We start from the raw sequence: 25,214 nt of genomic DNA on the forward strand, positions 1-25,214 counted from the left end.
CAGAAACACTGCTGAGAAAGCACATTAGGTTTGTGTACTTCTCACAATGTATTTGAGTACATTAGCTCGAACACTTTCACTGATAAGATGTCAAATAATCAAAATCAAAAGTAAAGAACTTAACACATGGTGACAGAGTTGGACTTGGTTTTGATCTTTGTCATAAATATATGTTTTTTATATGACCTGCCATAGTGATAGCATTTTTGTTTTAAACCATTTCAACAACATAGTGGAAGGTGTGAAAAGAAAAAAAAAACATCTTACCATAACACTCCTTTCCTAGCTTTGCTTAGTTCTTACCATATGATCCTGTCTGTGTTCAAAGATGGTCTCTGGTGTCTTTCTCTGTCTGTCCACTGACTCCTGGTCAACTTGACCCCTTCCCAGTCGATGCGTACACTGGTATTGTTCTGGTGTCCAGTGTCCATTCAGTCTCTTGACCAGGGTCCTCGCCGTCTCAACGATGTAGGTTAGTGTAGATGTCATACACCACTCCAGCAGAGGCCTTGAAGGTGCGCTATATGAGATTCAGAGCGTTAATATAGCAGCAAAACAACTATTTACTATGTAAAGATATAGAGGAGTAATGTCTACCTGAGCAGAGAATGAAGTCGCTCTCCCTCTCATATGACGGTTACAGCTGATAATGCCGTCCAGAAGCATAGCACCCATCCTCCGATTCCCCCCCAGGTTAACACTGTTAGCTCTGTCAGCAGTGTTGCTTTTGTGAAAACAAAAGCAACAGCGCTGTTAGCTGCGAGCCGCCGGCTCAGCTGTCGCCATGTTGAGAGCCGTGTGGAGGCAATAGAAATGTTTCCAATCTCGCATTTAGCACCTTTAAAGCCTCTGAAAAATTGATTATACATTTTAAGTATTTCTTGATAACAAAAATATTATATAATGTAGAATACTAAATAAGCAACAATGACAGATCAAGTTCTGAAAAAAACAGCCTTATTTATTAGGAGTTTATCCTAAAACTCAGCTTGATTGACAGTGATGACAACGTAAGCAAACAAAACTAAGAGTCAGTCATGCCAGCAGCTCTGCGAGGCTGTGCTTAGGCATATATGCATAGAGAGGCAAAATCATGGTGACGGTAGTCAACGGCGAGAGACAATTTTTTTTTTATCCCGTTTGAATTGCGCCATAAATCACACATATGATGCTTGTCAATTTAAAACATAATTTTGCAAGTCACGAATGTCTGTGTGTTGTAAAACTGTTTTAGTATCAGATTGTGAAAATAGGTAATTAGAAAGACTACACAACCAAAAGTCACGTAAGTGACATCTCTCGCTGAAGCTACGATGCCTGTGTGTGTTTCGTACTGGCATGTACTCACAAAAGCAACAGGTCTCGCTTGTTCTTTCACCCCTTGGCTGATAAGACCCGGAGTCGCTGGATAAAACGTGCGGGGTCATAGCTAAGTTAGCTAGCTGGCTAGAGTTGGCAATGTATATTGTGCAAAACAAGAGATGTAGTTCACTGAGCGTTTTCACACAAAACTAAATGTTTTTCCAAAATAAGGTCCCATGGGGTCCACCGGAAGGGGCGGGACTTCAGCTCTCTATTGAGCTAAATGCAAACATCAATATCGAACATACTCAAAATGACAATGCTATCATGGTGTTGGACTAAATTAACATTTTGACACAATGATGGTTCTAGAGGAAAGTCATTGGACAAAGTTATTACAATTCCTCCTGAGGAAGACATGAGGAAAAGTCAAGGTATCATGTTAATTAGTAAGATACATTTTGTACTAATAGATTTTGAGTTTTCACAGGATAAGTGAAAGCTTTGACCTGCTGCAAGAGGAAAAGTCAGGGGATCACCTGAGTCAGTAGGATTCATTGATCCTGATTGAGAAAATAGGTTGTCACGTTCTTTCAGGTGTTTGACTCCTTGTGACTTGAAGAACGTGGCTTGATGCTTTGATGCTGCTGGCAAAGACTCAGTCTTTGTGTTTAAGACGTGCATTTAAGATGAACACAGTTTCTCAAGATGACCATGCAGAACTGATAGGACACCTGATGGTGAAGTGAATGGAAGAAGCCAGACAAGGCACATCTTTATATTTTCACTGGTCTCTGAACAGCCTGGTTAATAATTACTAAAGCTGGACACAGTCGATGGAATACGGGGTCAGGATGATGGATGAAGAAAACACTTCCTGCTTTTGCACATGTGAAACCAGCTTGTTTGCCGCTGAAGGGCTGGACTTTACGATCAACAGGTGTGGTAACTTACATAAGTTACTTTTTGCAAATTTGTCATTGACAGTTTGAGTACATTTTGTATTTGATACAACAATGTTTTTTTGACACTGATCACCAGAAACATGCTTAACATCAAAGTGAAAACTGATCTCAGCAAAGTGACCTAATTTAGTAACAAATACTGTATAAAACAAATGCAACCTCATGTCAGTAGGTTGTCTCAGGTTGCTTTTCAGCTTGAAAATACTGCGAGCAAAGAGCTGATGCTGGGACAAATCAGGTGCCTTTATTAGAACACAAACAGACTCACACAAACACACATGCATACATATGAAAATGGAAACTTTTTATTCAGTAAAAATCCTCGTGTAGATGTGGTGATTCTGGTTAATAAAGTAATTAAATCATTGTGATGAGTCAATTAAAACCATTTTGCCACTGGCTTGGCAACATTTTGTTTCCAACATAAAAAAAAAAATAGAAACCAATCACCTTACATTTCCTTTTACATAGATAAATAAATAATGACAGGTGGCACATGTGTTCACTTTGCTCTGTTCATTATTCACACATTATTCTTATTGTGTAAATTCAGATTTGGTCTCTGCAAGCCCACTTGTCACCTTCAGCCCTAAAACATAACAGAGGGAGTTCTCTGTTAATAAAAATATATATTTCAGTAATATTATTTCTCTCATTACCTCTTCATTTATACAAAAGCATTATGTCCCCCAATAGCCTAGGAAATGCTATAAAACACAGTATGTTGTGCGATGGTAATGTAGTGCCGTAATCTCAGAGATCCCACAGTGATTTCCAAAGTCAAGTTTAGCCGTACACCTACTGTAACAGCCACTGTATTAGTTGCTGGAGGTAGTTCACTTCACTTTTCAACTTCATAACGGCCCATTAATCACAGACTGATCGTTTTTTGTGTCATTCATTGAGGAGGCTCTCCGACTCCATCTGCAGCGCCGCCTCCACGCTGTCTGAATACCTGAAGCCCTGCAGATCAGCTGCTAGGAGAAGCTCCAGGACAGAGGGCTAAAGGCGGGAGGAACACAGATACCGAGATAAATACAGAGGGACGAACGTGTATTTTGTTTGGTTGTGTTGTTATAAGAACTGAATTCTGGCCCCAAACAAAAAGGCATTTTATTTTGAAATCCTTAATCAACATTCCTCTTGAAAGAAAACCTTAAGGGACAATAATCTGTGAATCAGTGAGGGCTGAAGGTCGTACCTGCAATCTGGAAAAGACCAGCTGCACTTCTCGTAGTTTGAACTGCCTCAGCAGGTCCCTGAGCTCGCTGATCACTGTGTAATCTATGGTGCTGACATGATGGCAATCCAGGACCACTGACCGTGGAGGAGACGCTGGGGGACACACGTTAAGGGGAGAAAGACAGGAGGAAAAACTTAAAGAGAGTGTCAAGAGAGTGCAAGGGTCCTCTAAACAAAGAGACTATGAAACAAACCATTACCCTGCAGAGCCTGAGTGTGTATGATGTGGCTGAGATACTCTGTGGCAGGAAAGCTGAGTCCACTGCCCAACTCCATCACCAGCACACCGTGATCAGACACCTGCACATAACAGGAACACGTTGTTGACACAGAAACAATCTGTTACTCTTGCACCATTAAGATACCATGATTATATGATGTTCACACTCCAGCAGCCCTTTGGCCTTTTTGTTGTACCCACATTGCCTACATCCTCATCTTATTCTACTGGAGTTAGTGAATTCCAGTATTTCACAGAGGAAGAGCAAGAGTTAATGCCAAAATGTGCACCTCTCTAGTCTATTGAGGCGGTTGTTAAAGGTAGAAACTGGTAGAGGAGAGTAGCTCTGCCACTTCTGACTGTTGATTCAAATGTCACACTTATAAAGATGCCCCTGCTGAAGGTACCAAAATCTGATAATCAACTTCGATTTTTTTTTTAGAAAATCATATTTCTCTGAACTCTGCTGTGCTGCATTGCAAATATCTCCATGTGACTTTCCCCGCCTGTGTAACTACAGGTGGGGGATATGGATAAAAATATCATATTATGCTACCATGGTTTTTGTTATTTTATATTACATTGAGAAATTGTTGTGTTGTGTTTTGGGCTAATCCAGTGAATTAAAGGTCTTGATGATAACATTTTTATACAGACAAATCATTTATAAAAAAATTAAAAAAAACATCCACAGAGCCTTTAGAAAGGTGCCGAATAAAAGTATGGCTTTTCCTACAAAAAAAATACTTATAATTGTGAATTAAGCATTTTAAAAATTTTGACGGGTCCAAAATTAATGTTTTGTTTATCTCTGTGGAAGATATCCGATGTTTGGTTCCCACTTCTAACAAGGCTTGTGAGCCAATAGTATAACAACGTTGGTATCACATGTCTGAGTCTCACTCCACTCGCCCATAAAATATGCAGGTTTTGCAACAAACTGGCAATGACTTGTTGTGAAGTAAATGCAATGAAACGGGGGAGGGAGAATGTGACATCTAGTGGCTGAATGTTATCAACGTTATTAATAGCACCTTTAAATCCCTGAAAAACAATAGTAATAGTAGTCAAGTTTAGTAACAAATCACCTCTAACCCAAGCAACTGATTATTGGACCTTTACAGGAAACAATCAAAGTGACATTTGTTTGCTGGCTTTGAAAGGCTAAATATGTTTCCCTTCCTTAGAGTGTCACACTCACGCACACACACAGTCCTGTGCAGAACATGATGGTACCTTTATCTGGGGTCTTGCCGTGTTGTACAGCAGCAGGGCTCCAGATACAGCTATACCTCCTATGATGCCGTACTGCACCTGCCAGAAACTCATCAGGAACGTAACAACAAAAGGCAGCAGGTCCAGCTCTGTGGGAGACACGCGAGCACGAGACCACAATTAAACAAACAAATATACGTGAAACACACTTAAGTTAAAAAAACAAAAACAAAAGAGAGAAGACACCTACTGCGTATCCTCCACATCTTAGCCACGACTCCATAATCCACCATGGGAGCTACCGCACAGATGATAACAGCAGCTAAAGAAGCTTTGGGGATGTAGTAGAAGGCCGGCATGAGGAACGCCAGGGAAAGCAACACTATCACACCTGAACAAACACACACACACAGAGAGAAAGAGAGAGAAAGAGAGAGAATGGAAATGTCACATATTATGTGAGAAATTGCTTTTTTTGTTGTTCCATGCGATAACTTAAAATTAAAAAAAAAAAATCTTTGTGTTTTGTGATGTTGAATTGAACCAGTTAAAGCTAAAAACAAATTGGAGGTCTTTCAACAGATTACACTGTGTTATGCTATCTTGATTAAAGAGGACCTATTATGCTTTTGTGCTTTTTCCCTTTCCTTTAGTATGTTATATCGTTTTTTGTGCATGTAAAAGGTCTGCAAAGTTATAAAGTCCAGGCGAAAGGGAGTTACTCTCACCCACAGAAACACTGCTCCTGAACTGCCTGAAATTACTTGATTGAAATCCTGCCTTTTCTTCCGTAACGTGGTGATGTCACCAAGTAACACACTTTGCCTAGTGGCTAGTTTAGCACGCCCTCAAACAAAGCTAGTTAGAGTGGAGCTGGAACAGAGTCTGAAGAGTTTGGTTGACCAATCACAACAGTGGGCCAGCTGACCAATCAGAGCAGAGAGGGATTTTTGAGAGGTGCCAGCACAGGAGAAAAGAGGTGCTGCAGACCAGCCGGTGTGAGAAAAGTAAAGCGTTTTTTGAACATTAAATCATGTAAACATGTTCTAGTAGAAACACATGAAAATAAGAATGATAAGTCCTCTTTAACTTTGTTTATTGTGTGCTTTGTCTCTTTTTTGGTAAATGAATTACACTCAAAATATGAGTGCAGGGAGGTGGAGAGTCTGTAACCATAACTGTACAAAAGCGTACAAAAAGAACAATTACACTAACAATTATCCTTGCCAACTGAAACAAATCACAGGGACAGATATTTGAACAATATTATTATTATATGTGTATTATTAACATGATATCAATATTTCATTTCTTAAATGTCAGTTATCATCAATACCAGTATATCAAAACACCCCTACTCTGTTGTCTCTGTTGTCATGTCTACTAAAGCCAGTTCTCCTTTAACACACTACCTCTGACCTCCATGTCAACACTTAAGACATCTCAACAGAGAGAGAGAGAGAGAGAGAGAGAGAGAGAGAGAGAGAGAGAGAGAGAGAGAGAGAGAGAGAGAGAGAGAGAGAGAGAGAGAGAGAGAGAGAGAGAGAGAGAGAAAAGGAAGCATGGAAACAGAGAAATGTGAAGTGTGGATCACCACAAGAGGGCGGAAGAGATACAGTAAAAGCTGAATGTGTCAGGACTCACTGGTGATGATCCCTCCAGCTGGAGTGCAAACACCAGTCTGGGAGTTCACTGCTGTCCTGGATGTGAGGAAAAAACATGACGCTGTAAACATTAGACATTGGAGCTCTCTCTGTTGCTTTGTCTCTCTCCCTCTGTCTCTCACCTCCCAAAGCTGCCAGTGACCGGGTAGGCCGACACAAAGGAGCCCATGATGTTGGTCAAACCAATTGCCAGCAGCTCCTGGTTGGCATCAATTCTGTAGTCGTTCTGACTGGCTGAGGAGGAACAGGAAGTTAAAACCAATCAGTTCAGTCTGATGAAACACTCATTCTTTGGCTGCCTTGATTATCTCTAATGCTGGTGTGGTGTGTGACAAAATGAAGTGCAACATGTTTTATAAAATGTTTATATAAAGTCTCCAATTCTAATAATAAGTGGGTTTGCATCAACCCATTATGACTTCTTGAAGAAGCTGGAAAGGCACCCCCCTAAGACCAGACCAACGTTTTGGAACCACTGAGTTAAGGGATCGCCAAAGTTATTACAAGTCATCCTGAGGGGGGCGTTAATGTCTGTACCAAATTTCATGGCGATCCATTCAACAGTTGTCGAGACATTTCACTTGGAAGCACAAATATCAACCTCATTGTGGTGCTGGAGGAAAAGCCGGGGGATCAACATTGTTATAAGGCTTCATCCATGGAAATCCATCTGAGATATTTCAGTCTGGACAAAAGTGGTGGACCGACCAACTGACAGACCGTCATTGCCATCCCTGCAACCACGCTGCTAGCGTGACTAAAAACACTTACCAAAAGCTTTAGCAATAGCGATGCTCTCCAACAGACCCATTAAAGGAATCACAGCAAGCCCTCCTCCAAAGTCCTGCACAAAACACACAGAGATGACTGCCTAGTCAGCTGCTCTATTTGTGAACTGGAAAAAATTTAGGAAGTGAAAGTTGCAACTCAGTCAGATTCACTGCTCTCTGCTCCTTACCTCTACAATCTCTCCAAAGGAGACGACGGTGCCGTTGGCTGTGGTGTCCGAGGTGGGTGGGGGCGTGAACGGCGGGAGCCCCTGGGAAGTTTTCCCAGTGACTGTAAACACGGGATGGCCATAAGCGTTCCAGGAGAACGCTACGAAGGATGCAGCCACGACCACCAGAGCGTTACGCACTGACCAGGACAGAGAAGACATGAACACATTGATTATGATAAAGATATCTGCATCCTGGAACTCCATTCATTCATAACAAATGAAATAATAATAGACAGTTAAACAAGGGGAAGTATGCCCATTTTCAAAATTCATTCATGTCATTCCTATGGTCTAAGACAGTTAAAAAAATATTAGTTAACATGAACAACTATCTCCCAAATCCCAAAAGTAGAGTGCTAAAACTCAAACTTGTGATGTCATAGGGTATAAAGTAGGGCTGTCAACTGATTAAAATATTTAATTTGGATAACATGCGTTGTTATTGCGTTAACTTTGACAGCCCTAGTATAAAGTGTGGAACTGCTCCATGGTCACAAATATTGATTGGACTTTCCTAGGCCGTGGAAATAACATATTGGAATTCTTGAATTAGGTGGTGTTCCCCTTTAATGTTGTTTTTTAGCTATTCGTGTTTCTTAATCCTTTGTAAAACACAGGAGACCCATACACACTCACACGCACAAAGACACACGGTCACAACCACACAGGTACTGACTGGTAGCAACAGTCCACACTAGTTTCCTGGCGACTTTGGAGCAGGCGGGAACGTCGTCACTGTCAGGGCCCAGACTCGTCTTCATGAACGTCAACATGACGAGCAGAGCAAGACAAAGCAGACCCAGCACCACATCGCCTATCCTGGCTTCTGGGATCTTGTAGAAGGTATAGTAAACCTCCAGGAAGAACTCGTGGGGAATGCCCTGGAGTCCCAGAATATTCTAGAAACAGAAAGAACAAGAGTTGTAGATCTGGTCTCTCTCTCTCTCTCTCTTTGCTTTTTAGATAAAAACAGTACCTGCAAAATGAGTTTGCATACCCAAATCAATTAACCTGTTCTTTTAATTATATTCCTTCAGTTTCAGTGTTTGGTCGAGGGGAGTAAATCTTTCCACTTTATAGATTAAAACTGTAGAAGCAGCAGTAGAGATTAGGAAAGATGATGTGCCCCAGTTAAAGTGAACCTATTTCACTTGACTGACTGATACTGAGCAATCCATTATACAGAAAACCAGCCACCGTAAGCTGCTGGTCACACCAGACATAGTAAGGCTGCAGCAGTGAAACCCTGTTGTGTATCTAATTGAACAAAGTGTTAAGAGCAAGACAGTGTTATTTCTTCTTACAAATGTTATATAGTCTCACTTTAAATCAGGGCTGTCAAAGTTAATGCAATAATAGAGCATTTACGCAAATTGGTTTTAACGCTACTAATGTCTTCAACACATTAACGCAACTTGCAATTTTTAGGTTGTAGTGGGCTCAGTTTTAAAGCTAGACTGAAGATACTGGCAACATATGAAACTAAAAAACCTAAAGAATCCATTGGTACCAACCATGTCATACTAGCTTGTCACAAAGGAGGATAAATAGCGATTAAAACATACTCTAAATTTTGTCGGGGCAAAACTTGCATGTCCATTTTCAAAGTGGTCCCTTGACCTGAAAATGGGTTCTATGGGTACCCACGAGTCTCCCCTTTACAGACATGCCCACTTTATGATAATCACATGCAGTTTGGGGCAAGTCATAGTCAAGTCAGCACACTGACACACTGACAGCTGTTGTTGCCTGTTGGGCTGCAGTTTGCCATGTTATGATTTGAACATATTTTTTATGCTAAATGCAGTACCTGTGAGGGTTTCTGGACAATATTTGTCATTGTTTTATGTTGTTAACTGATTTCCAATAATACATATATACATATAAAGCAGCATATTTGCCCACTCACCCAAGGTACATTTTGAATAGATAAAAAATGCGTGATTAATTAACGATTATTCGTGATTAACTATGGACCATCATGATTAAATATTTTAATTGATGGACAGCCCTATTTTAAATACTAGAAATGGTTCAGCAGTTTCCCGATTCAACATAGATCTCATCAAAATGCTGCTCCTAAATCAGGAAGTTATAGATGCACTCTCACCATCATCTGAACGAGACCTCACTGTTCTGTAAACTGTATGCTGTGGAGCTACGCTGATACCGATACTATCAATATAGATAATAATATAATATAGAAAAATCCGAAAATGTATTAGACATTTTTTATTTTTTTTACATTAACACATAAAAACAACTACACTTTTTTAAAAGGATCTCTTACTTTAAAGAATTGTCACTGAGCGGGACATTTTACAGCTGAAAAATACAACTGTCAGTGCTTTCTGTTGGACAACCTACCTATCAGACACTGTTTCTAAATGACCTCAAACATATCTTTGACATTTATGTTAATGAGTACAGGAGCTGGTAACTGGTGGTCTCGTAGACGTCTATGTTGTTGTTGTTTCTTTTGCTGTGTGTGACAAGTGTGTGCATGTGTTTAACTCTCACCTTGACCTGGCCAAAGCCAATGGTTACCGCAGCAGCACAAGTGAAGCCTTTTATTACAGGGAAAGAGATGAAGTCCAGCAAGAAACCTGCAGAAGGCAAGCAAAGCAATGAATGATTTACAGATCCACGACACTGACTTTGAGCAAAAAAAAAAGCATGGTTGAGAGATGTGCAGACTTCACAGAAATGGTGTGTGGTTAAGCTCAGGAAGTCGTAGACGTGATGAAAGGAAGTGGCTCTCCTGCACTCACTAACTAATCTCCTGTTTCCTCACAGTCTCTGCAGCTCTGTCCCTTAACACACTGGTTATCAACCTATTTTCCTTGAAGCCCCCCCTACTTGTATCTAAGAAAAGCTGAACCTCCCCGACGTCATCGCCCTAAAAGAAAATTACAAATCTTCGAACAAAATACTCAATTTGAATAAAGTGATTCAGTCTATTAAATGATTGTCTTTTTTTTTTATTAAATCAACTTTCTTTAATGAATATAACTCATCAGTTTCATCAACATAAATAAAGTGACGACGTCTTGACGGATTCACCAAGTGAACGCAGACACGTAATATGATCTTTTTTGTCACAACAACTTTACTTTACTTTTGTCAATAGTGTTTGAGCCAAAATACTTTTTTGTTATTGTGGTTAAATTAATGTAATTTATGGTGTTGTTAGATTGCTGCTGGAGCGCCCCGTTAATACAGGTGCCAGCCTCCCTTTGTATGCTTCAAGCGGGAGAGCAGTGAAAGTGTTGTATTTGAAAGGCTAAACGCCAACAAATATGGATTGAAGCAGAATATTTCATTCGATTTTGCTACTAAGTAGCAAAAAAATATATCTTTTTAAATAGTTTTATATACAGACTTATACACATGTGTTATTATGATTTTAGTTATACATGAGTAAATCTAATTTTGACAACCTCAGAGCAGACAAATCCTGGCACACCCCCTGTAATCTTTGGTGCCCCCCCTTAGTGGGGCCCAGACCCCAGGTTGAAAAACACTGCCTTAACATAACCTAAACTATTCCTTTCTAATATTGTTATACTATTATATCAGGTTTTGATACAGAGATCACACTAAATTTTACAGACTGGAAGATACAACGCCAAATTATCATTGCTATCGGGTGAAAATAATGTGTCACATTGTGAATAATTTTGCTAAAACTGCTTTTTGTATTTTCATCCACTCGGCTCACGAGTGTCAACTAAGTTAAGAAATCCCCAAAAACTAGTGTCATAAGGTTTTCACATGACCTCAGCAGCCCTCCCCCTAATCACCTAATCTCAGCAATGCCATTACAGCCTGGATGAGTCCACAGAGGAGGGTGAGCAGCACGGCTCGGTGTGGCTGCCCCCCCACCACGGAGAAACACAGGAGGGACATGATGGCCGTGGGACCCAGTGTCACATCCTTAGAGGTCCCCAGGAGGGTGTAGACAAACCCCCCCATGAAGGCAGAGTAGAGGCCGTACTGTGGAGAGAAAGGCTTTTAGTTTCAGCTGATTTTCATTACAGTACCTCTCCACTCAAAAATGTGTTTTTCATCTTGTTGCTTCACCAGAGTTTGAAACTATGAACATTTGTTTCACATTCGTCTGCTGAAGTGTAGAAAGTTTCTCTGTGCTCACCTCAAATGTGAGTTTAACACGGGTACGTACAAGCAGGATTTTGTGACATCACAACTAGTTTGAAAGCCAATCATGGGTCAATATGCAAAATGCAGAAGTGTGATGTGGAAACCAGGCCAGCAGTTAAACTTATGAAATCAAAAAAATATTTGCATACTCATAGATTCAGGATTTTTCAATGATGGAGAAGGAAAAGATGTCATTTTAAGAGCATTTTTAGATATCTTAGAACACGTCTGGAAGAGATCTTTAACCTTGATTATTTTCTCAATTAATCGGTCAGAAAATAGTGAAAAATGACTTGACAAGTTGACATCATCTTGTTACAGTTCAGAACCCACAGATATTCAACAATGATATAAGACAGAAGAAAGGCAGCAAATCCTCCCATTCGAGAAAATGTTTGGCCTTTTTGCTTGAAATATGACAATTGATTGACTCCCAAAATAATTGTCGATTAATATTCTGTCTGCCAACTAATTGTTTCAGCTGTAATGATCAATAAATAAAGAAAAGCATCAGCGAAAACTGAACAGAATGATACAGGATGTTACTGATAGACGACACCATGATCTCTCTCTGCAGCAGAGAAGAGACAAAACATATGGAGGGGACGCACACTTGTTCCTTTCTTTTGTTCATTTAATTCTTTCTGGAAGTTTTACTGGACACCCGTAAAACTAGCGACCACTTTGTGGAAGGTAATTATTGATCCAAATAAAGAATATTGGAACTAGGGCTGTCAATCGATTTTACTGTCCATAGTTAATTGCATAGTTTATGCAAATGTATGTATATATTTATTATTGGAAATCAATTAACAACATAAAACAATGACAAATATTGTCCAGAAACCCTCACAGGTACTGCATTTAGCATAAAGAATATGCTCAAATCATAACATGGCAAACTGCAGCCCAACAGGCAACAACAGCTGTCAGTGTGTCAGTGTGCTGACTTGACTATGACTTGCCCCAAACTGCACGTGATTATCATAAAGTGGGCATGTCTGTAAAGGGGAGACTCGTGGGTACCCATAGAACCCATTTTCATTCACATATCTTGAGGTCAGAGGTCAAGGGACCCCTTTGAAAATGGGCATGCCAGTTTTTGCCCGCCAAAATTTAGCGGAAATTTGGAGCGTCATTTATCCTCCTTCGCGACAAGCTACTATGACATACTTGGTACCAATGGATTCCTTAGGTTTTCTAGTTTCATATGATGCTTCAGTCTAGCTTTAAAACTGAGCTCGCTACAAGCTAAATAGCACAAGTTGCGTTAATGCATTAAAGAAATTAGTGGCGTTAAAATTAATTTGTGTTAACGTGTTATTATCACGTTAACTTTGACAGCCTTAATTGGAACAAGATGATTTTAACAAATTGATGATTGAACCCATCCCGGCTGAGATATCTGGAGAGAGTTGAATCTAAATGGAAGATGAACCTCCACAGACAACCCAGCTTGGATTCACCTGCACAGGAAGGCCGGCTACTTCGGCATAAGCCAGAGCCTGCGGTATAGTCGTAAGCCCGACGGTGAGGCCTGCGAGCAGGTCCATCTGAAGCCACTTCAGCTTGTACCTGGGCAGCCAGGAGAGGATTGGCAGCCAGGCCTTCAGGGTGCTGTAGGAGCAGCAGCCCCGGGCTAACACTCGGCCCAGCAGAGGCCGCTCCATCGCACAAGGATTGCAGGTGAGGAAGGAGAACCTGGAGAGGATGAAGACAACGGAAAAGATGAAGAGACAGCAGCAAGGTGCACAAAGGTATTTTACATATTGAAATGTGAACATGAGTAGGCTGATTTCAGAAAGCCACTTACACAAAGTGATAAAGTTTCCTCCTCCGCTTTAAATGTCACTCATCGGCTTTCGGGAAGTGCAGCTTGGTTCCTCTGGCTTTGGTTTGCCTCCGGCTTTGGTTTGCCTCCTCTTTCCCGACAGACACAGTGTTCAGGGAAACACAACAATGGTGTGCTCTGTGTGCATGTGTCAGTTTGTCTGTGTGCTTTTCTGGACAAACACACAGCACACCAAAGAAAGTGGACGCCATATCTGCAGATGCATGCTGTGATCTGTGCATAGGAAAAAAATACAACATAAAGTCTTCAATCAACTCACTTGCAAGCTGCCAGGATGCCTGAGGACAGATATTCCATGTGTCTTTCTGTGAACCTTGACCTTAATGAGTTTTGAGGTCTTTATAGAAACCTGCAGGACCAACTCCAACTCTGAGTTCTTTTAAATTAAAGCTTAAAACTTTCTTGTTTGCTGCTGCCTTTTATTAAACCAGATAATGATCTTATACTGCATTACAGCTTTTACTCGTGTGTTATACTCTACTTTAGCTTTGATCCTAGCTTTTATTTTTAGCTTGTTTTATTTTCTAATATTTAATGTTTTTTTGTTTTTATAACTGTTTTAATTATGTCTTAATGTTCTTTTGCACTTTGTCGCAATGTTCTTGAATATTTATGTAAAGCACTTTGAATTGCCCTGTTGCTGAAATGTGCTATACAAATAAAGCTGCCTTGCCTTGCCTTTATAATCACATGATGATCAGATGACAGGTAAGTGCTCTGCATACCTGTCTCTGAACAGTGATCGTTTTACAACAGCCACTACTTTGTCCTTCACAATCACTCACAAGCCATAAAACTCCCAGACAAAGAAATAATCCCTCACATATTCCTCAGTGTTCTGTGAGATACCAGTAGCTTCATCTTACAGTGTGATGTTTTATTTATCTGTCATTGTGTCCTATAATATGTTTACGAAGGCTTTAGATAGATAGATAGATAGATAGATAGGCAATGCACCGAAACAGTAAATAAAATCTACATATCAACACCAGAGAAATATATCTATAGAATACACAATATAAAGAATATTAGAATACACTATACACATACCTGACTACTACAACTATTATAACAAATGTAAAATATAAACATAGAATAACATATTATTGTATAAACATTAACAAAGTGTGCAAGTTACAATATTTAGTTTTTAAATAAAAATTAAGGGAGGTATTAAACCATAATAATATTTTACTAAAATAGATTGAACATTAGTATGTTTCATTGACAAAGTGGAAGAACATGAATGATTTAAATTAAATAGCTGTGTGACTGGAACAAACAGAATGAAATAAATTAAGATAGAATAGTAAGGAAGAGAATAATCTAGAGCAGAACAACAACACAATAAAATAAAATGAAAAAACAACACAATAAAATAGAAAAATAACAATAGAACAGAATAGAATAATAGAGCAGGAAAAAACAACATAATAAAATGGAAAAATAACAATAGATCAGAGTAGAAAATGCTACACAATAAAATAGAATAGCTGAAAAGCAATGCAATAAAAATGTAATAGAAAACAATAGAATATATTAGAGCTTATAAAATAGAAAACAAAACAATAGGGCAGAAAAACACTATAAAACAGAATACTCGGCTACACAACAGAATAGCATAAAATAGAATAGTAGAAACAACACAATAGAATAAAATGAAAAAACAACACAATAAAATAGAAAAATGACAATAGAACAGAATAGAAAACACTACACAATAGAATAATAGAGCAGGGGAAAAATAGAAGAGAAAAACAGTAGAAATCTAAAACTAAACAATACAAATACAATAGAATAGAATTGAGCAGAAAAGCAATGCAATAAAATGGAATAGAAAACAACAGAATAGAACAGAGTAGAAAATGCTACACAATAACATAGAATAGCAGAAAAGCAATGCAATACAAAATTAATAGAAAACAATGGAACATATTAGAGCTCATTAAATAAAAAACAAAACAATAGGGCAGAACTACACAACAGAATAGCATAACACAGAATAGCAGAAACAACACAATAGAATATAACAGAAACTCTTACTAAAGCTGAGGTCTTCCTCTTTATTATTCCCAGGCTCAGCTGTGATTTTCAGGTCCTTTTTCTGTCTCTTGTTCTCTTAAGTAAAGCGTAAAACCACTTCCTAAAATCTATGTCATCATTTTGCTGATGAAGCGCGAGACTAAAGTTCCTGGTTCCTCATCCTCACGTGGACCGTGTCATGTGACCGCAGGTGGGCGGGGCTTAAGTTGTTTGCGGAAGTCGTGAAGGTGTCTGCCACACAGCGAGCTCTACTTGTCACTTTACGTCCGTTACTTCAGGTAACGCGTTACTTTTGACGACTGAGTGTATTTTATTTATTGGATGTAATAGTTTAGACTCTCGTTAAATGTTTCAGAGAGAGACTGTGAGGTTTGGTAGGGTTAGTCTGATGGGTACCAGTGAGGAGAGCTGATGTTCATCATGCTGCTGCAGCTGTTTGTTCTCATTCTGGCATCATGTCACATCACTGAGGCAAAGAGGAGGAATGTCCTTCTGATAATTGGTGAGTGAACTTTCACATTTAAAGTTTAAAAGACGTTTTTAAATGCCTTTTGAACTGACTGGAAGAATTATGATGCTGAAATATCCACTCAGTCACTACTTTATCAGGTACACCTGGCTAAAACTAATGCAACAGTCCTGTAATATACCCTGTTGCATTATATATATACTTTTTATACTTTATTTTTTCCCTTTTTTTTAGGTTGTTTTCATATATGCAATTTACAGTTCGTAATTACAATAGTTTATAAACCAATTTTTAAGTAGTTGAGCTTATAGACAAACTCATTAAGTACACTAGAGAAAACAACTTCAACATTGAAAATTTAAATAAAATAAAAAAAAATAAAAAATAATAATAATAATAATAATAATAATGATAAAAAGAAAGAATAGAGTTATTGCATTATAGAGAATTTTAGAATCTATTATCTATTCATTATATAGAATAGAGCTGTTGCATTAAAGGTGTTATTCATAAAATTTTTAAGTAGACAAATATAAAAAAAACTAAAAAAACATCCACAGAGCCTTTAGAAAGTTGCTGAATAAAAGTATGTCTTTTCCTGAATTTTTAATTTTTTTTTATTTTGGCGGGTCCAAAATGATCTGAAGTTTGTTGGCTTGTGAGCCAATAGTAAAACAACGTTGGTATCACGTGGTATCTCTGGGGAGAGAGTCTAACATGGACAAAAACAGATAAATGGCTGAGATTGACAGTAAGTGCCTGGCAACGATTAGTTGTGAAGTGAATGCAATGGAGCGGGGGAGGGAGGATACGATTGAATGTTATCAATAGCACCTTTTAATGTTATCGTGTACAATGACAACAGTGTGCCTTCAATTTTTTAAGCAACAGTTTGGGGAAGGCGCTTTCCTGTTTCAGTATGAAAATGCCACCGTGCACAAAACCAGGTCCATAAAGAACCGTCTCTCTCGGTTAGGTGTGGAAGAACTCGCCTAATGCACAGAGCTCTGCGTTCAACCCTATCCAACACATTATGGGATAAACTGAAACACTGACGGCGAGACAGGTCTCATCGTCCAACATCAGTGGACGACATCACTAACCTTGTGGCTGAATGGGAGCAAATCCCTGCAGCAAGGTTCCCAAATGTTGTCCACACACAAATGTGTTTTTCTTCCTTCTTCCAGCTGATGATGCAGGATTTGAGACGGAGGTGTACAACAACTCTGTGGTCCACACGCCCCACCTGCGCTCTCTGGCCCAGCGCAGCCTGGTGTTCAGCAACGCTTTCACCTCTGTCAGCAGCTGCTCCCCCAGCCGCTCCACCATCCTCACTGGCCTGCCGCAGGTAAAAACACACACACACACACACACACTTGGACGCCTCTCATTTGTGCACAGTATTTAGGTCTGTTTGATGTGTTTTCAGCACCAGAACGGCATGTACGGGCTTCATCAGGGTGTTCATCACTTCAACTCATTTGACGGAGTGCAAAGTCTGCCGCTGCTGCTTAGCCAAGCCAACGTACACACAGGTAAATAACAAAGAGACCCTTTTATTACTCTCACACACTCACACACTCTTGTCTCTTATCACCATTTCTCCCTCTCTCTTTTTTTTACTCTCTCACTCTACTTACTTACTTACTTAGTCCTTGTTGTGCCTAGTGGCACATAGGGCAAGGACTAAGGATTTCCACTCATCTCTGTTGTTTGCTTTCTTCTCAATGCTGTTCCCGCTGTATCCTCTCGTCTTCATTTCTCCTTTCTCTCACTCCACACACAGGTATAATTGGGAAGAAGCATGTCGGCCCTGGATTTGTATACCCATTTGATTTTGCCTACACAGAGGAGAACAACTCTGTCCTCCAGGTGGGGAGGAACATCACCCGCATTAAACTTCTAGTCCGCAAGTTTTTCCAGACCCACTACGAAGAAACCTTTGAACGAAGGCGAAAGAAAGAAGAGAATAAAGACAATATAAAAGATGAAGAGAGGCCGTTTTTCCTGTATGTTGCCTTTCATGACACCCACCGATGTGGACACTCGCAGCCCCAGTATGGAGCTTTCTGTGAGAAGTTTGGGAATGGTGAAATGGGGATGGGTAGAATACCTGACTGGACGCCAGAATATTACACACCAGAGCAAGTAAAGGTCAGTGACGTACAGATTTTATGTTTTCAAATGTAGAAAAAAATCCCAAAACATGGATCACTGGCTGTAAAACATAGAGAGAGAATTTTTATTTTAGACTGTGTTGTGTGTTTACTTATTTTGACCACTACATGGCAGCACTACTCCATGTTCTAAATAGGACTAAGCATTCAGGTTTTCTTCCAGGTGACATTTAATTTGTCAATTCACTCTAAACACAAGGTACTGTAGACCATTTCAACGGCATTGCATTGCTAGGCAACAGCTTGTGTCCATGTTTGCTTCCTGTCAGTTTATGTCATTTACATACACTGTAACAGGAAATGAACTGGGACACATCTGGAATGGGTACATTTACAACTGTTTCATAGTCTATATTGTCTGTTAGCAAGTTATGTATAAAATCAGCCTAAAAATATCAGACTTAGAAAATGAATCAGCAGAAAAAAAAATGTTCTCGCTTGCCTTTCATGACTTCTACAACCATCAGATATATATTTTATTTTCACTTCATGGTCACAGACTCAAACGTTTGATCCATGAATCAAATCACAGAGCTCCTAACGAATACTAATCTGGTCTGTCCTCACCTCCTCACCTTGTGTACTTCAGGTTCCTCCTTTCGTGCCGGACACGCCTGCGTCACGAGCCGACTTGGCTGCACAGTACACCACGGTTAGCCGGCTGGACCAAGGTATGTGACAACGCCTCTGCATAATAAGACACAAAAAAAGAGGGTAGAGAGAAGCTATTCTTGTAAAAGCTATAATGGTGTGAATTTCCTCTGTAGGTATCGGTTTGGTTCTTCAGGAGCTCAGGGACGCTGGTTATGAGAACGACACTCTGGTCATCTACAGCTCAGATAACGGCATCCCCTTCCCCAACGGCAGAACCAACCTGTATCGCTCCGGGACAGCGGAGCCCATGCTGGTGTCCTCTCCAGAGCACAAGGAGCGATGGGGAGACACCAGCCAGGCCTACGTCAGCCTGTTGGGTAAGTTGGGAAGAGGTTGGGAAGGATTTTTTAAAATATAAACTAAACTCTAGCAGACACTCGCTGTGAGCACAGTGTCCAGTTTAGTGCTCACACCAGTGGCTCCCAACCTTGTTTGGTTTGTGACTCCTTAAAATTAAAGAATATCTACTTCTATCTGACCGCTCATCACACCTTAGTGAGTAGTGAGATGTGAGCAGTTCAGAGAGTGTTTTTAGGGGCCGGGCAGCTAAAACTTTGAAAATTCATAACAAATCAGCCGTACGTGCTACAACTTTGCAACTTTCACCAAAATGTAGCCCAAGTGAGCAGAAATGTTCATGTGCTTCGACCTGGCAGAAATGATCAAGTCCATCATTCTGTTTTTCTCTTATAAAACCTATCTCCTCCCACATTTTTTCTCAATTGAAATTACTAACATCTCTATTATGTCTAGATGAAGTATGCAAAATCTCATCATTTGGTCTTGAAAACTGAATTTTTTACACTAGTTTGAAATCTGCCTATATCGGTAAAGGTATTTCAGAAAGAAAACGCAATTTCTTTCCTTAATCATCTTGTGACCACTCAGATTTATCTCGGTGTGTTGCCAGGTGGCTCACTCAAATAAACAAACAGTGAAGTGTGTTCATCTGATGTGCTCGATCGGCCACAAGAGGGAGATTTAACAATGATGCATCAGCAGCAGGTCTCAGATAAAATAAGATGAACTGAATATGATCCCCTGAGAGGGTGATGATTAAATGTAAAATATGAACAGCTAATATGTCTGTAGTAGATGATAAAAATGCATTAAATAAACTGTAACTATGGCAAGTATTCAAGCTTATAACTAGTATGTGTAATGAACATTAAGCATGTTAACATGAATACTTGTCGCCGTCCTGTGGAAACCATGTCCATATCCCCACTGTGCAGTGTAAAACATTTCATATTCATATGTGCAATAAGGTGAACACAACCATCTTTTATATCTTGTTTTTTACTGTTTACTCACTTATTATATCTTTATTGTTTAATTGCTTATTTATTAAATCTTGTTTTGTTTCTTACTGATGCCTCTTGTTGTCCTCACTGATAAAAACAGCTCTGTTTCCAGTGGGTTTTTAAATAGTTTATTTAGCTTAAAACGTGGGACAGTCTTCTCGACCCATAAAGGAACGCTTGATCCTTCAATTCATTTGAAAAATTGAAATTCTCCAAATTTGGAGATACGTGGTTTTCATTGGACAGTGACATGTAAATATGAAGATGTTTACTTTAGGAAATAATACAAACTCACTTCTTTTCTCTTCTTCTTCCTCTCTTTTTTGTGTGCCAGACATCACTCCCACCATTCTGGACTGGTTCTCTGTTCCCTACCCGCCCTACAAACTCCCCGGCGACCCCGCCGCCCTGGTCCACCTCACCGGTCGCTCCTTACTGCCTGCCCTGGTCACTGAGCCCGGCAGCTGGCACACCGTCTACGCCAGCCAGTCCCTGCACGAGGTCTGTGAGCACCACTGCTTTCAGATAGGATGTCACCACCACTGTCACAAATAGAAGGAGTCAAACACGAGGCCTTGACTGCTGTGCTGTCATTTCGGTTTCAGGTGACCATGTACTACCCGATCCGCTCCGTCCACCAGGGGGCTTACCACCTCCTCCACAACCTACACTACCGAATGCCCTTCCCCATTGACCAGGACCTGTACGTGTCACCCACCTTCCAGGACCTGCTGAACCGCACAAGGCTGAGGGAACCCACGCACTGGTTCAAGAGCCTGGAGCAGTATTACTACAGAGAGCGCTGGGAGCTGTTCGACTCCAGGTCGGTTACAGCTCACGTTGTTCCATCATGTTTTCAGCTGAGGAGAAGAAACATGTTCAATATGATGAGTCATAGATAAATATCATTCACATTTGGTAAATGAAGGTAGAGTACAAAGCCCTAAGAAGAGGGATCACAATACTTGACCTTAATAAACCGGTGGATGACACAAGTTTGTGTAATTTAAATGAGCTTCACCTGCTACCATTCACTGTTTAGTGATTTAGTCATAGGGAAATGGTCAGAGACTGCCACCATAAAGGAGGGAAAATGTACTAAAACAAAATCTAATTTGAATATTCAGAAGAGGAAACAAGTACACTTACACGCTATGGGCGCAGTTCTGATGTTGGACTCTAGCAGACCGTTTTTTTGTGTCGAATTATTGATTTCTTAAGTAAGTGGCCGTGTAATAAACGGGATAATGTACAGCTAGTGGGTCATTGTTGTGAAATAAACCCTTTAAGGGCGATGAAGGACCCCTGCGTTTCGCGTCTGGGTTTATTTCACAACAATGACCGGCTCGCTGTACATTATCCCTTACTTAAACATCTACTATATGACTATAAATGCCTGAAAAAGCCTCCAAACACTAATTTACTGTATTTTGATTTAACTTCACACCCTCTGAAAATGTTGTTTTAGCCGACCTTCAGTGTTTTAATTACTGACCTTGCTGCAGTGAAGTACAGGATAAAACGTAGCATAATGTTTAGTTAAACCAGGGTCAAGTCCTGCTGGGATTCCTCCCCCATATGCCCCTTACTGCATGTCCCTCGGTCTGTGAATGGACTGTGCCCTGAGTTGCTCAAGCGAAAATTGGATGCTCGCTTTTAGTACTGAAACGATTAGTTAATCCACAGAAAATAAATCTCCAAACATTTTTATAGTTGACAAGTCATTTTAAAGGTGCTAAATGCGAGATTAGAAGCATTTCTATTGCTTCTGCACGGCTCTCAACATGGCGGGCGGAGGGTGGATGCTATGCTTCCGCGACCGCAACCGCTGGCGTTATAAGCTGTAACCGCAGTATGAGAGCAGTGCAGAGCAGCGGCCGTGAGCTAGCCAGTGGGGCAAGCTCACATGCACAAACATGCACTAAAAGGCATGCGTGGCCGGACCGGCTATGTCAACAAAGCACAGAGCAGCTCAGATTTCCCTGTTTTATGTCACTGTAAATGAAATATTCTGAGTCTTAGACAGTAGGTCGGACAAAACAATCCAAAATGGATATTTTATAGACTAAATTACTAAAAAATGTCATCATATTAATTCAAAATGAAAATAATCATCGATTGCAGGCAGCCTGGCTTCCTTTGCTTGACTGTGATCTAATGCAGCCAAAGAGCAGGAACACGTTCTCTGTGGTGAAGAGCTGAGCCCTAAAATGAGTCAGACATTTGTGAAGAGCAATCAGGGATGCCGGCACACACTTCACTCCTGCCTTTTTTTGTCTGTCTTTTTGTATTTTTGGACTGAAATACTAACAACAAAAACATAATAGATGATTAGAGCTGATTGCATATATTGTATTTAAATTTCAAAATCCATTTGTCTTTTGAATTTAACCTGATTTTCAGCCACTATCATTCATCACATGGTGGGTAAGTTTTAGGCTGTTTGTAGTGTTTTTAGACTCAGTATCTTTAAAGTTGAATTATAGGCCTACAAAATAGATAAATATATCGTTTGGTATTTCTTCATCATCATTTTATTTCTGGTGGTATGGAGAACGCTTTGAAACATACTTTCTTCCTGGGAATTAAAACAGTAAAGCTTTATTTTACCTTTCCTATTTTAGTTTCCTAATAGTTTTCTAGATTTCTCAGAAAGGAATATGTAATCTGATACTAATAGTCGGGAACACAAAGACATTGGTATAAGACAACACAATCTTGTTCTCTCTGATGCTTAAATCTGAACATATGTTTCACCAACACAGGTCAGACCCACTGGAAACCAGGAACCTGGTATCAGACCCGTCCTACAGCGGCGTGCTGGAGAGCCTGAGGCAGAGTCTGCAGAAGTGGCAGTGGGAGACGGGGGACCCTTGGGTCTGCGGGCCTGACTACGTCCTGGAGGACAAACTAGAGCCGCACTGCAGACCCCTCTACAACGGACTCTAATGGTACTTTTACTCATCTTGATTGACATGATGTCCGCACACATTCTTCTTGTAAAATAAATTACATTTGTATTTTTTATTTTTGTATGTCAGTGCTGTTTTTAATGCCAACAAATAAACTAAACTTCAATTTCCTTAATTCCTAACATTGTTTTCAGTGTAGTATCATTCTTCTTTATGTAAACAGATAATTTCATCATTGAAGTTGGTGGTCCTTCTTATCTGTCTCTGTACATTTAAGGTACATTTTCCCATCATCCAGACCCCCTCATAACCCTGTTTCATAGAAAGACAACATGGTTACACGCTATTTAACTGTTTTTTGTTATTATTCAATTGAACAAATGAAGATGCATCAATCTTTGTTTTTAGTCCCCATCACTGTTGTTCTCCTGCTGATCTGCTGATACACAGTCGGTGGAGTTCATGACGCATGACCGGTGAGGTCGGCGAATCAATGGGAGGAAAGGCTTTGTATTGATTCCTCAGAGCTCCAGTTTGAAGAAAGACTGATTTTCAATCTGTCCGTGTAGAAAAGCTGTTGGAACGGAGTACAATTTGGATCAGTCAATTATTCACTCGTGTTTATTGATCTGCTCATTTTAGTTTTGTTTTTTTTACTCCTAATCTGTCCATTTTCACTCATGTTGAGGTCTTTCGAAGCCACGCACACTGATTCCGCTTTGTTGGGCACCTTTTGTTGCATGCAGTGGGTAAATGCTGACCCCAATTTAACGGCTTTTATTCACTTTGTGTGTGATTTTCTAGATAGATTGAATCCAAAAAATGTGTATCGACAGACTTTTCACTGCATGGTGTCTGAAATCAACCAGGAGTGATTTTAGAAGTGTACTAGTCTGCCTTTTTTTAAAGGGACTGTTTGTAAACTTCAGACACGTATAAATCTACCGGGTCGGGATCCCATGCGCGCTCGTGTGTGGCTACGCTGTTCAGACCGCTCCTCTGCCTGCTTGCCTTCACTCACTCGCTCCACCTCACGTTCATGCGGCACACTACACACTGCAGAGAGTTAGAGTTAGTTTAGCTCTGAGAATATCTATGTTTGTGCAGAAATAACTGCTGCAGCTCCTCCAGACCAAGAGAGGTTTCCCGTGTCTTGTGAAGTGACGGAGCTCCGCAGCGAAACACGTTATCGTCTCCGACCGGGTGCCGGTGTCTCCCTGCGGGCGCAGTCGGGAAACGATAACGTTACTCGCTGCAGAAGGAGCGGGGCTGAAGCAGGAAAAGCCAAGACTATGATCAAGTAGAGACCTACGTCTGGTCAGCTAACATTACTGCCAAGCAGGTGAAATATAGAGTGATATTGTGGTTTTAGCTGACGTGTGTCCCCTCACTGTGTTGAGCGATGCTCGTTCATGTCTATTTAGAGCGAGCACAAGCGCGAACCCGACACTGACTTTTGTTGACTTAATGGCCACAGGTGTCGCTGTTAACAAGCATTTCTGATTCTTACAAATAGTCCCTTTAAGTTTATGAAATGTATTGATGCTTTTAGACATTCAGGGAAATTTTGAATCTAGCAATTAGTTTGTCAAATTACTCAGACAATAAAAAGTCCCTCTTCATTGACTTATATCTGTGGACATCTTTCACTTTTGGCCACTTACGTCACTTCTACAAGCGTCAGAGTAGGTCTGACGTCCCTATACATCTCCAATGCAACAGCTTTTATGCACTTTGTGTGTGATTTTCTAGATAGATTGAATCCAAAAAATTTGTATCAACAGACTTTTCACTGCATGGTGTCTGAAATCAACCAGGAGTGATTTTAGAAGTGAACCAGTCTGCCTTTTTTTTGTATAAGTTTATGAAATGTATTGATGCTTTTAGAAATTTTGAAACTAGTAATTAGTTTGTCAAATTACTGAGACATAAAAAGTCCCTCCTGATTGACTTATATCTGTGGACATCTTTCACTTTTGGCCACTGACGTCACTTCTACAAGCGTCAGAGTAGGTCTGACGTCCCTATACATCT

General features: G+C 40.1%; 3 protein-coding genes across 4 annotated transcripts in view; 1 reads left to right on the plus strand and 2 right to left on the minus strand.

The window, feature by feature from the left end:
• LOC141764024 (scavenger receptor cysteine-rich domain-containing protein DMBT1-like) overlaps window positions 1-504 on the minus strand; it is a 32,816-nt gene extending 32,312 nt beyond the window's left edge. For both annotated transcript variants that reach the window (XM_074628920.1, XM_074628919.1), the window contains exon 1: window positions 304-504. In XM_074628920.1, coding sequence (XP_074485021.1) covers window positions 304-489 — 186 coding nt within the window. In that variant the 5' untranslated portion in view covers window positions 490-504. The remainder of the gene's footprint in view (window positions 1-303) is intronic.
• Window positions 505-2,492: 1,988 nt separating this feature from the next.
• LOC141764032 (sodium-independent sulfate anion transporter-like) lies at window positions 2,493-15,805 on the minus strand. The gene is made up of 15 exons (XM_074628933.1): window positions 15,665-15,805; window positions 13,583-13,834; window positions 13,236-13,470; window positions 11,412-11,604; window positions 10,129-10,214; window positions 8,285-8,507; window positions 7,567-7,745; window positions 7,380-7,452; window positions 6,731-6,842; window positions 6,589-6,644; window positions 5,195-5,335; window positions 4,966-5,093; window positions 3,710-3,809; window positions 3,469-3,602; window positions 2,493-3,269 (listed from the first exon to the last, which is right to left on the minus strand). The coding sequence occupies exons 3-15, from the start codon at window positions 13,437-13,439 to the stop codon at window positions 3,162-3,164; spliced, it is 1,737 nt and encodes a 578-aa protein (XP_074485034.1). The 5' UTR covers window positions 13,440-13,470; window positions 13,583-13,834; window positions 15,665-15,805; the 3' UTR covers window positions 2,493-3,161.
• Window positions 15,806-15,844: 39 nt separating this feature from the next.
• sgsh (N-sulfoglucosamine sulfohydrolase (sulfamidase)) lies at window positions 15,845-23,295 on the plus strand. The gene is made up of 10 exons (XM_074628935.1): window positions 15,845-15,942; window positions 16,020-16,166; window positions 17,321-17,481; window positions 17,563-17,668; window positions 17,920-18,287; window positions 18,900-18,981; window positions 19,078-19,281; window positions 20,603-20,769; window positions 20,874-21,091; window positions 23,034-23,295. The coding sequence occupies exons 2-10, from the start codon at window positions 16,076-16,078 to the stop codon at window positions 23,215-23,217; spliced, it is 1,581 nt and encodes a 526-aa protein (XP_074485036.1). The 5' UTR covers window positions 15,845-15,942; window positions 16,020-16,075; the 3' UTR covers window positions 23,218-23,295.
• Window positions 23,296-25,214: the final 1,919 nt, after the last annotated feature.

This window comes from Sebastes fasciatus, chromosome 3 (assembly GCF_043250625.1).
Source record: "Sebastes fasciatus isolate fSebFas1 chromosome 3, fSebFas1.pri, whole genome shotgun sequence".
Taxonomy (NCBI): Eukaryota; Metazoa; Chordata; class Actinopteri; order Perciformes; family Sebastidae; genus Sebastes; species Sebastes fasciatus.

What these genes read in the sequence shown, in the direction of transcription:
- sgsh (XM_074628935.1), top strand. Translation starts at nt 16,076, where the DNA reads ATGTTCATCATGCTGCTGCAGCTGTTTGTTCTCATTCTGGCATCATGT. An exon ending in ACACACCAGAGCAAGTAAAG is followed by an intron (nt 18,288 to 18,899) that starts GTCAGTGACGTA and finishes TGTGTACTTCAG; the next exon opens with GTTCCTCCTTTCGTGCCGGA. An exon ending in GGCCTACGTCAGCCTGTTGG is followed by an intron (nt 19,282 to 20,602) that starts GTAAGTTGGGAA and finishes TTTGTGTGCCAG; the next exon opens with ACATCACTCCCACCATTCTG.
- LOC141764032 (XM_074628933.1), bottom strand. Translation starts at nt 13,439, where the DNA reads ATGGAGCGGCCTCTGCTGGGCCGAGTGTTAGCCCGGGGCTGCTGCTCC. An exon ending in TAGCCGGCCTTCCTGTGCAG is followed by an intron (nt 11,605 to 13,235) that starts GTGAATCCAAGC and finishes TTCTCTCCACAG; the next exon opens with TACGGCCTCTACTCTGCCTT. An exon ending in AGTGTGGACTGTTGCTACCA is followed by an intron (nt 7,746 to 8,284) that starts GTCAGTACCTGT and finishes TGTCCTGGTCAG; the next exon opens with TGCGTAACGCTCTGGTGGTC.